The sequence below is a fragment of the Scylla paramamosain genome, chromosome 6, assembly GCF_035594125.1.
Source record: "Scylla paramamosain isolate STU-SP2022 chromosome 6, ASM3559412v1, whole genome shotgun sequence".
Classification (NCBI taxonomy): Eukaryota; Metazoa; Arthropoda; class Malacostraca; order Decapoda; family Portunidae; genus Scylla; species Scylla paramamosain.
Genome location: NC_087156.1, coordinates 14,314,301 through 14,326,996, shown reverse-complemented (window position 1 = coordinate 14,326,996; position 12,696 = coordinate 14,314,301). Strand labels below are relative to the sequence as shown.

Here is a 12,696-nt window from a genome sequence, read left to right as displayed (position 1 = left end):
AGAATAAGGACAGGAGACGAGACAGACAGATGGGGGAGGATGTTGCATGAAAGACGACTTTTGAGAGAGAGAGAGAGAGAGAGAGAGAGAGAGAGAGAGAGAGAGAGAGAGAGAGAGAGAGAGAGAGAGAGAGAGAGAGAGAGACTGGAAAACACTAGCAAGGAACACCTACCCAGTAATATGAACACTGGAAAAAATGCGTAAGTAGAATAAGATGTACGGTGAAGGAGAACCACACTTTGATATATGGGTGATCAATAACAGTGGGAATACTTAAGATGGTTAAATCAAGTGGAAGATGTAGAATCGTCTAAGATGGTACTTACTTCTAAAGTGAAGGAATGGCTAAAGGATAAGTAGTGAAGTAATGGTGTACTTACAAAACCTGAGGTCGTAGGAGAGCACATTAGACTGGTATATCCGATATCATGTGCTCGTTTTGCGACCAAGACTCGTGTTCCCGGAAAGCGCGACGTGTAGTTAGTCTGTGGAGTGCCGTGATCCGTGAGTGCCGTGCCGCCCGCGGGAAGACAGGAGAGGGAGGACGCGTGTGGTGGCGGAGACCACTGGAAGCACTGTGGCGCCGCAGACCAGCCGTGCACTTCACCACCTTTCCTATTAGTGGTTTCCCCTCCCTCTCATCCTTCTTAATACCTCCACTTATGTTACTGACGACGTGTTGTGATTCGATGGAAGCATTATATTTTGATTCTTGGTTTCCTGAACGTGTTCACTTTTGCTTTATAGGTAGCCAACAGTTTGTGGCAAAGATCTTCGCTACGTATCATTTCATTAGAAAAAGAAATATCAATTCATTAGAGTTTCGGGATATCAAGACAGACATGACCTTTGTAGCAAATTCATAAATAAAAAAAAAAAAGTTAGTCACTGGAAAAGAATGACTCAGCACTCAGTTCTAACAAAACTAATTCAACAGAGACTGCCACGTGTAGACCTGACGGCTTCTTGCAGCTTTCCTTACTTTCTTATGTTCTCATGTTACCAAGCCCTCTCCCCTGTGTGCAACAAACAACCATAACGTTGATTTATATATATTTACATCCAACATTGGCACAATTCAAATTACAATATATACACAATGAATATAACATCAGACAAGCGGTTAACGATTAATATATATATATATATATATATATATATATATATATATATATATATATATATATATATATATATATATATATATATATATATATATATATTCTCTATACTACATACCACAGCATGACCTGACAGGGAACCTTAAATAAAAATGGAAAATTAGTGTATATAACTTACGCTTACTCAAATATTCCTTTCCTATGTGGTATAACAAGAGGTTACCTGCATTATAGTATCCACACAAAGGAGTTTTCTACAGTCATGGTAAGTCTACAACCTATAGTGACACGAGCATCTGCCAGAAAATCAACAATATGTTTTCAATTTCAAACTATCTGGAGATACATAAAAAAAAGTTACACCGTGTTTCTCATGAAGTCTGCTACCAGGCACTGAGAGGTGCATGTGGCATTGCATTACTACATGACACACCTACCAGTGCCAATGGTGTCAAGAGTAGCACCCATCTGTGAAGTTCTGCTCTGAAGAGCTTTAAACAAGCCTTCAACACTTTTACATCATGTCTCTGGTACAGTTACATGTAGTGCTTTTGTTCACCATAATATGGTAATGGTAAGTGGTGGAAGCTGCATTTGTGGAGGATACTTTCGCTCCTTTCGCGAACTCTCACATGAATGCCTTCATCATCTACATTTGTCACTCTTCATTTGTTCCAGACTTTATTGTTTCATAGTTGCAACCATGAACAAATTTCTTACATTCACTGTGCTCAACACATACCAAATTTTGTGAAATTTTGTCAATATTATGTACCTTGACTTGACTGCTAAAGCTCAGTCATGCTACTTGTATTTGTTGGTTGTAGTGTTTAATTTTTTCTACAAACTCCCTGCAAAGCTGTATTGCTCAGGTCCCATTCTATGTACAGTATTTGTTACACAACCATTTTTTTCCCTTTAATTTATAAATTGATATATCCTGTTCACCTATCTCACATCAGTGCCATCTGTAACTGTCCTTTACTTTTTTTCTAAACTCACTCTAGTCCAAACCATTTAATTGTTCTGGTTTAATTTATTATCCATATTCTCTTGTTACATGCTCCTTTTCATTTTTTCATATCCCATATTGACTGGATCTATATTAATGTTTAATGTATGGTAGTCTCATATTTGAATTTCCACTCTTATAGTCCCCCTTTTGTGATTTAACAAAAGATTTCTAAGACTTGGTTCTCTTCCATTACTCTTTTCATACTCCTCTATTCAGACTTGCAGAAACCTGTGCCAAGATAATTAAACTCTTTCATTTCTTCTTTCTTTTCATAAACTAGGTTTAGGCCAGACTCCAAAACTGTAGGTATGACTTCCAAAACTGTTTTGCATCACTTTCTTTTAATGTAACTTTCTTATATGCTTTTAATTATCCTCTTGCACTGATGTGAAAATGTCTAGTTCACTCTACTTTGAAGTAGAATACCCTTGATAAAACTAAATTATTTCTTTCCCATCAAACTTCTCTTTGGTCTGTAATTCCCACTTAGGACATTCTTTTCACTGCTACTCTAACATACAATATATACAATTGAAGGCAATAGTGACATCACACTTCCATCTCACTCTCTCACACAGAGTATGTCAAAACTATGGTTCAGTTCTCAATCCTCCCTTATACATACAGTGACTTTCCTGTATGTATATCTCCCTCCAGCAGTTGTCCTCTGCACAATTCAATATCTGGATACATATCCCCACATGACAAACTAATTCACACAATAAAACATACAATTTTCCTTTCTGTCCACAATCTTTTCCCAACATTAATTTGGCAACATGAAATGTGAACATCCATTTTTCTTTCCACCCAAGTTTTGTTACCTTAATTACTTTTCTGCAGTGAAATTGTTGAATGTAGTCAGATAGGAGTATTGCATATGTTCACCTCCTCTAAGTCTAGCCCTCATTTCATTATTTATCCTTAGAGTAGAGCACTTGAGGCCCAGATCCAAACACGGGTAATCTTAAGCATGTGAGTGAATCTACACGAGATATATTCCGGATGTCAAAAAATCTTTCATATTTTCATTCCCTTGGATTCTATTAATCTATTTACTTAGATTCTACTTTCTAAACTTTTTAATTTCCATAAAAAGACATGGAGAATGGTTAATCTTTATGGTCTATAGAAAATATTTATTCTTAAATATTCTTAAATATTTATTCTTAAAGTTCAATTCTTTAATTAATTTTTCAGTTTATTATTACCTACTATGGGCAGACAGTTCTGACATCTCCACTTTTCTCTTTAGGTCTTAATCTTTATGATATCACTTATGTACTTAGTAATTATGAAAACTATATAAATTCCCTGACTTTGGCTTGTGCTTATCTGGAATCTTGAGGTACAAAATAATGATGGGGCACACTCTGCTACATCTCTGGTCTCCACCAAGAACTACAGACCTAACACCATGTAAATTTAGGTCCAGGTGACAACTTTCAGCATGCACATGATTGGTTTTCTTATGTGCAGGTATATGTAATTTTTTCCAAAAGTAACAACTGCAAATAAGTCTCTAAAACAAGTGTTTAACAATTTGTTTTGGCAATCAGTCACCAGGGTAGGTTGATAACTAAGACATGTCACTCTCTTCCCTTAATATCAACAAAATTCCTATCTTATAATGTGTTTGCATTTTTGTAAATTCTGGCAAATATATTTTTCAGATATATGAGATAATGAAGTTAACATTATTTACACAGGAACCAAGGTAGGAATGCCATCTGACAATGTTCATCATATAAATTATACAAAAGTAAAGTGTTTTTTTCTAGCAGATGACGGATATACTGTACTGGTCTATTTCTGAACACACTACACAGCAAACCAACAGGTTATTCAACAACTATTCAAGGAACCCTTAAGGAGGCCACCAGAACAAGGTCATCCAGCTACAGCAACCTAGCAAGGAACCCTGTAGGTCACCAGGAAATGGTTATTCAGCTACTCCAACCTAGTGGAGCCATTTAGGTCACCAGGAAAAGGTCATCCAGCTACTTAAACTTTCCTGAGAAGACCTTTTGAAGGTCATCCCTATAGAAACCAAAATAAAACCAAAGATTACAACACAACAATATTTGTTACATAACATTTTGTGGGAAGGTTGACCTCATTAGTTTCACATTCACACAACTACATGATTGGGTTAAGGCCTCTTACATGGCAGATATATATTGATTCAAGAACTGGCAGGGGGTACACACCCTCTGTACACACTGGAACCCTCAGCCAGCACCCTGCTCTCAAACAACACACAACCCTACAGCTACAAAATGGGTGAGTTTAACCATTTGCACTCTGTTCCCAGAAAATGCATTAAAAATAAGAGTACACTGAGTGGCTCATTGCATTAGTAAGTATTTTATGAGGTTTGGTTCAATGCTATCATCAACAGCAAGACAAATGTACATTTTACATGGATTGTATGTATTGCCATGAGTATGACAGCTGTCTTCTGTACACTGGAATGATTTATGTAAGAGAAACGTTAACAAAAATAGACAATACTAACCCATGTCTTCAAGGCCACAACCAGTTCCTCCTTCTGCCCCGTACTGTTCAACCCATAAAAATATATAAATGAATAAATACATACAAATAAAATAAAAGATCAAATACAAGTACTATATGAATAATTCACAACTTAAAAAAAAAAAAAAACTCTTTCCCTTCCTGCCAAGTTGTTTGATTACAACACCGCTACATCAGTACAGCAGCACATTGGTGGCTCACAACACATTTCTTGTGATGAGATGGAAACATTAAGACCAGGCATTGAAGAGTGACAGCTTTGTACCTCATTGAACATTTAGCAAGACTGGTACTTAATTCAGTGAACTCATTAATATATCATTCACATGTGTGTGTACAAAACAGTACAAGATGCCTTACTTTGCCAAAAACAAAATGAAAGCATCCACTCTATCAATGACACAGTTCAACATCAAATATTCAGTTGAGAGAGAGAGAGAGAGAGTGTATTGAGTGCAACAGGTAAGGTGTGTGTTTATTTGGAAAGGAATTATTCAAGTTTTCCATTCATTGTCATCTACTTAGGCTGTTTCTATAGAGATTGATGGCAAACACATACATAAGAAGCAAAAATCAGACTCCCTCTTAAACTTATACCTAAGATACATATAAATGACTAAAATGTTGATGCAGATTAAATAACAGAAAGCTGAACTAGTTAAGGAAATTTCACATCATAAAACATTAATAATACAATTTGTCCTCTGTACACAATGGGAATCTTAATTACATACATGGACTTAAGTTTATCTTTAGTACACCATTATTCAACTAAAAGTGGAACATAACTGATTCTACAAAATTTCATTAACAGTTCAACTTTCTGTTCAGTGTTAGGGAATGTCTTTTTTTTTTTCCTTTCCTTATCCTTGGTAATCCCAGTTGATTTGTTCTTTACTTTTCAGGCCATATTATGTACCTCTGAGGGGTAACTGATGGTGTTTTGAGAGGGGAACCTACCAGCCCCAAAAGTCTGAATTCAGGCAACAAAAGAACTGACCACAGCACACCAGCATCAATGTGTTAAGTGGTACAATAGGTACAATAAAGATGAATGGCTCAGTTTTCTACTGCTTCACTATCTTTAAATCTCCTAGTGAAACCTGATTCTTGTTAGGTAATCACATTTCACTAGACAAAAATTTAATAATTAACCCTAAAATTTTTATAACAGAGCATAAGAAAAAAAAATGTATTGGTATTTATATTAATGTAACTTAAATTTCTACATTTTTCTATGGCTGAAAGCAATTGCATACCAGCCATCCTTATTATTATGCTTATGCCTCTGTTCAACACTGCAACAAACTACTGTGTTTTAAGTACTACTATGTATTATCAACAGAAAAGCTTAGTAATAAATAATTTTTTCTAGCTTCCTCTTCTTTCCTTTCCAAGTTCCTTTTTATCTACATGCTCATCCGTCAGCAGTGTTTCACTGACACACCTTAGGATGCATATAGCACAATTTTGGTTTTGCAAAAAACAGACAAGAAGTCAATCTCCACTCCACTGTTTCCAATCATTGTATTTTTTTTTTTTTTTATCACTGTTTCAAAGTTGATATCTGAAGCTTTCTTAAAACAATTCAAATAATTCAGTGACTGTTACTTCTACATACAAATTCAATTTCATGAATCCAAGCAAAGTAGAAGTTAAGATTTCTGAGACCGAGTCTTAATGTAACAAGATCTATTGCAGGATATGATGTGCAAATATTTTGGAGAAGTTAAAAGCAATACAAAATTCACATCATTTACAGTGGAATACACCAACCTCATAAATATACAAAAATTCAGGCAAATTTCAATGTTGTAAACCATCCTCCTGACACCAAGACATAAGTAAGACAAAAATCTCACCACAGTGTGATAACTTGTGTTTTCAAGCACTTGAGGAACTGATGCAAAGGGGAAGCTAAGTGGCTGGAGACTGAAACCTCAAAGCAACACTCGAGATGCACAATTCATTACTGATCTAACCATAGTGATTAGTCACAACCATACAAATGGAGTACAGTTGTCCTTGACTATCCCACCACTACAGATGAATGTGGGTAACTGCATGAGGTTAAGGAAGGATGAGGAAGAGGAAACCACAGTAACTGATTTCTTGATAAAGCTGATACAGTCTTCTCTGCAAGATCATCAACAACAACCTTGGTATTCACAGGGAAGGAGCACAACCTCTCATCCTCAAACTTAAGACTTACACAGTAACATAATATATATGCTTCTCTTCTCATCTGAAGCCCTAAATCCCATACTTGACTAGGAAGGAAGTCAAAATGAAGGCTAGGAGAAACAAAAAGGATGAAAAATTAAAAGAAAACCTCATTAGACACAGTAAGCTGGCCAGACAGACATGGGACACACGGCCACTCATGCATCACTCATTCAAGCCACAAAACTATAACTTTCACTCATTCTCTTATAACAAGTGATCTTTCACCAAGTAAGCAATTATACTTCCAACTTTAATATGTACAAAGCTAAGTGAATGGTCATTAATGTTACGTACAATTTAGATATGCATATACTTTACAACACCCACTAAACATCTAATAAAAATATGGTTACTTGTAATATATAGGTACTTTACCCCATGTGGTGAACACCCCTACAGCCACAGCTCCCTATCACTAGCCAAATCAATGAATGGAAAACACAAGTACCGATAATGAAAATGGTCATCAATATGCAAGTCTGAAATATATAAATTACACTAACTGAACAAACTTTCTAACACAAAGAGAACAGAGATCCAACACAGTCCTATTTGGTGAGAGCAGCTGCACACAGCAGCAGTTGTTCCTCTCAGCCCAAGCCAGTGTCATGCCTCACCAAGAGGACAGGAATGGATAAGCTTTTTCAACAATTTTCAAACAAGATTATTCTTGCTTGTTTCTGTGTTACTGCCCAGTTGTTTCAGTATTTCCAGATATTCAGGTATCTAATCCTGGTGAAATAATGAAAGGCTAGTTGTACATTGATCATGCACAATTTATCATGAAACTGAGATTTTTAACTATGAGAAAAGTATGGCTGTCAAGACAGCAGTAGTTTTGTATCTTGCTGCTTGTTCTCATCGCTGTCCTCCTGCACGAAGGCAGGATACTCAGTAATGCAACACAAGGAATCCTTATTTTTCATTCTGCAGTCTATAATGATACATATTTGAGTATATACTACAAAAAATTTGTAGAGTGCTTTCAATAAAAAGTGCACACATTTTTCCTTTTTTGTTCTGTGGAAACCACATCTGCTGAATACATTTTCAATAATGTTCAAAATGTACCCACTGTGAAAAACAAGGATTTTCTGTGTAGGCAGTTAAGAGGCACTATGGAGAAAAGATGCAGAGAGATGGTACCAGCTCATGCAAACTTAACAATGGCTCAAATGTACACAACAGGAACAACGATGAAATCATGATTGAAGTGCTAGATTTATACAGAATGTTCTTGGGGTTAAAAAGAAAAAATCACAGAAGATTGAAAGCACTAAAATGGAAGGAAAAGTTCTATGCTATTCTAAAACTTGCAAAAACAAAGTAAAAAAGAAAAAAGACCCCAGTAACAACATTCAGCTTGTGGAAGAACTGTTATCAATTTTACAATATATTCTTTTGTTGCATTCATAGTGTATCCAATCCCCATTTACAAGAGGGATCACTTGCATGTTAATGTACAACAAATAATGCACAATGACACGAGATACAGGACGATACAAAACAGAGTAGGATCTCTTACACTATATAACAAGATGAGTGATATGGAGAAATTAGCATGTGTGCCTTGGGTTTTCTTGCCTCCCTCTCTGTGCTGGGTCAAGCCTGCCTATACCATCCTTCACCAGTGTAAAATCAAGTCACCATGCTCTTTCTGGTGTCATTTTAAGAGTTGTTAAACATCATGTGAGTGTTCCTGAAATCTTGGTCATTATGCACAATTTACTTTATTTATATCATATACAGAAGATCAGTGTAACTATGTAATCATGTGACTTTGCCAAGTAATGTCAGAGAGCTGTAAGTGACAGTGAAAACTGATCATGCATAGAGAGTTTTCAGCAAGCACAGGACTCGAGGAAGGAAGGAAAGAAAACAGCAGACAAGAGAAGAAAAGCCCCCTTCAAGCTACCTCTTCACTAGTCTCAGACAGAAGTCATGACAAATTTCTGGGTCATATCACACACACACACAGTACACTTCAAACAGCCAGTGCCATGAAGTGTTTCTCACATCACTCCAGGGTAAGGTAACATGTACAATGTCAACAATGTAGATTTTGTGGATGACACACACACACACACACACACACACACACACACACACACACACACTGTTTATAGATACATTCCTGAACAAATCAATGAATAAATTTCATACAAAATTCTGGCAGCAGTCTTTAACCTTACATTAATGATCATATAAAGTATAAAAAGATGCATTTCACAAGCTGGATATGAAAATCCACAGAAAACTTTTGTCAGAAACAATGACACATGATGGCTTCCACATTTTATGTGTAGTTGAATAATTCCTCAGTTAAATAGAAAAACAACTAAACCATTCCATCTCTTCTTGAATTAAACTCATGGAATACACTTTACAAATATGGTGTTCACTGATGTTGTATCTGAGATATACTGCAAGCTCTTCTACTGTGCCTGGGTCTGGTATGATGCACATTAACAGAGGTTCACCTCTTTAAGTATCAAGGTGTTTCACCATGATCTCTCAATGTAAACTTATCCTCTATCTCCACTTGGCAGTCTCTGCTGTCCGTCTCTTTCAATGGCCCACTTCAATACACTGCCCACACCCTGAGCCAAGCTACGTCAACATGACCTGTGAAGCCGTGCTTGATCTCATCACAGTTTGTGCTACCAACCTTCTCTTTCTGCCCTGGATACAACTTTTGACATTGTAACTGACATTGCTGTCAGTTACTGCTAATATGCATGACAAACAGGGATCATTTAAGTAAGATGTTTTACACCTATGCAAATCATCAATCAATTACATAAAAGTTTTAATACCACATGTCAAGCACTTATAAACCATGCATCAAAGTGTTTGTAGCAATCACCATTGCAAATGAGGAAGCCTCAATAGTTTTGCTATACTATAAGGTTAAAATCTGCTGCCTCATTTTTTCATCATATAATACTGTAAAAGCTGGCCACATTCATTTCATAGACAATATATTGCTTGAGGTGAGGTGTGGAAGAATGGCTGGAGTGTAGGTAATGACTCTCAGAGTGGTCATCAGTTGCCAGGACTGTGTACCACAGGTACACAAGGCCACACAGAAAAGAGCTTGTTGAGGGCAACAGCAATAACATGATGCTGCAGACTAAATATTCACCCAGTGAGATGGATTCCAGTACTAGCAAACAGTAAACAGTCAGGTAACTCACTACCCATCTGTTATGTATAACAAGTTATAGGAGAGTGACCTTAATTAGTACTTTCTGGAAATATCACACCTATTCTTTTATCACTATTATCTGTACCCTTGTTAAATGCAATGCTATACCTCACTGAAAGTTCTATTAGTAACAAATGTTACTGATAGACAGCAAAATAGAAATGGGGTAACACATAAATCAATTCACTACAATGCAAATTCTTTTAACTTACAAAAAGTAATTAAATAACCAAGGTCAGGTTGTAGAGATCATATAAAAGGCAATAATCATACTTGAGACACACTACAACCCCACCAAATGTTACTAATGTTCTAACAGATCATAGGACAGAGTTTCAGGTCAGAAGCAATCTACAAACCTTACCCTGCCCCACAGTTTCTACTGAACAGTATGGCAGTCCCCAAGGGAGGAACAGAGGAATAAGTACCCACCAGCTCAGAGCTTGAGGGGACCAAGGCTATGTAATGACTAGTGTGCCTGTGCACCACCACAACACTACTATTATCCATTAATACTCTTAATGTAAAGTCTGAGAATTTGTAGATGAGCACTGAAACCTGACTTGTACTCTCCTAATTAGCAAACAACTTCTGGGAATAACAATTTTTTCATATTAGCATTAATCATACAGTCAAACCCTTTCAATTCCAGGAAAACAATATGCTTACTTCTTATGAATACCAGATTATGGAACAAAACCATGCACAGTGCGAGAATAATTTGATGGATAAAATTCAGAAGATTAAAAGTAAAGTACAAAGGTGCCCCATTTATGATCACATGAACGTATGAATTTCATGAAACTGTGATACCAAATGGATGGATGCACTTTGAAGAATGAAGAAAACAGCAATCTGAGGGTAAAAATAGAAAAACCTGCACCTTACAGATTCTTTCCAGATCCACCATTGCTTGTAGTCTTAATGAAAAGGTAAAATGAATGAGTGAAATGGAATCAAATGTATCTGCAGCTCAGAATTACCTGCTCAAATGATCTTGGCAATGTGGTTTTGTGCCCCGTTTGCCTCCAGAGGACTCCTGGTCTGGTGGGGGATGCGATCCTCCACCTCTCTGTGGCTCTCCTCTTCCTCCCCACCGAGCAGCAGCATGTCTTCCCCACCACTGTTGCTGCTCTCGTAATGTCTTGGGGACTTGGTTAGAATTACCTTCATTTCAAACTGCTGTGTCTGTTGTTGTTGCTGCTGTGGTGGCTGTGATTGTGTTTGTTGTTGCTGCTGCTGCATCTGCTGAGGTTGCTGTTGTTGTTGATGTAGTTGCTGAGACTGCTGTTGCTGTTGGTGGCCCGTGGCATCGCTGCCACCACCATCTGAGTCACTGTTCATCGCTGCACTGTTGCGATTGCTGTTGGTCCCGTTGCGACTTTCTTTCTCCCTGTCATGGCGATGCTTCTCTTTCTTCTCGCCTTTCTTCTCCCCATCTCGCCGGTCACCGTTTCTTGCCCTCTCCTTGTCCTTTCGCTTCCCCAGGTTGGGCTTGGATATAGTAGGGGCAGCAAACTTGGCCTTCTCCTTGCCCTCCTTCTCCTTGCCATCTTTCTCCCTGCTGGACCCCTGAGGGGTGCGGATGGGCTTGTTCTTGTCCTCAGCCACATCCCCTTCCTCCTGGATGGAGGTGAGGGGTCGCTCGTCCTCCGTACTCTGGATGGGAATGTCGTCTGTGGAGGGACAAGAGGTCACTGGTAAGCTGCAGCAAGCTGATGCGCAGGGATACAGAGGGATGTGCAAAAGTGAACATGAAAACTTCCTCATCCAGATTAAAAGAAACAGCAATGATAATAATAATAATGATGAAAATAACAGCAAATAATAATAACAATAAAAATAATAATAGTAAACAATAATAATAATAATAATAATAATAATAATAATAATAATAATAATAATAATAATAATAATAAAGGCAAAATGACAGCACACAATAGTTGCAACAAGATGATGAGTAATGAGATCTGGGTGATGTCAAGCTTTAATAAGGCATGTCAACAGACATACTCCAAACATGATTTCTGAATCCTGTGTTCACAGTCCACAGCTCGTCTCCAATACAAGTAACTGAGGTAATTCATTTCTAATTATTTCAAAACAGTTACTCTGACTTTGCAATGCAAGACAAACTGGAATTTTAAAATTAAAAAGTGCTGCATGAGGTCAAAAAGGAGGAGCAAACAACCTACCAATTATAAATAATGATTTTCAAAATTTTTTGAACAATGAATCAAAGAAATTTGCCATTTACTCTGCTTTAAAAATGCAGAATTTGCATCAACAATTAATTCCTTTTTAAAAAATCACCTACATTTTTTTTATGTCAGAAACTGAAAAGACAAAAAACATCTACAATTTATCATGACTGACTACTTTCAATGTTAAATGTTTCTTTAAGGAACAATATGTGGAGGAAGATAGATGGGAGGTGATTGGCAAGTGTGGTGCTCCAGCAGGAAGGAAGCCTCAGAGCTGAGTACAAACAGAGACTTGCCACTGTCTGTTCTGGCTTGGCTGTGTATATTTAGCTGCAAATCACAACATTACCCATGATGCTTTATCCTTATATTTCACCCACTTAT

The 12,696-nt window shown here is 37.1% G+C and overlaps 1 protein-coding gene across 1 annotated transcript in view; it reads right to left on the bottom strand.

Moving 5' to 3' along the window:
* Nucleotides 1-1,379: 1,379 nt before the first annotated feature.
* LOC135101319 (uncharacterized) overlaps nucleotides 1,380-12,696 on the bottom strand; it is a 32,145-nt gene continuing 20,828 nt past the window's right edge. Inside the window, 1 exon segment of the mRNA XM_064005140.1 lies at nucleotides 1,380-11,784. Coding sequence (XP_063861210.1) covers nucleotides 11,096-11,784 — 689 coding nt within the window. The 3' untranslated portion in view covers nucleotides 1,380-11,095.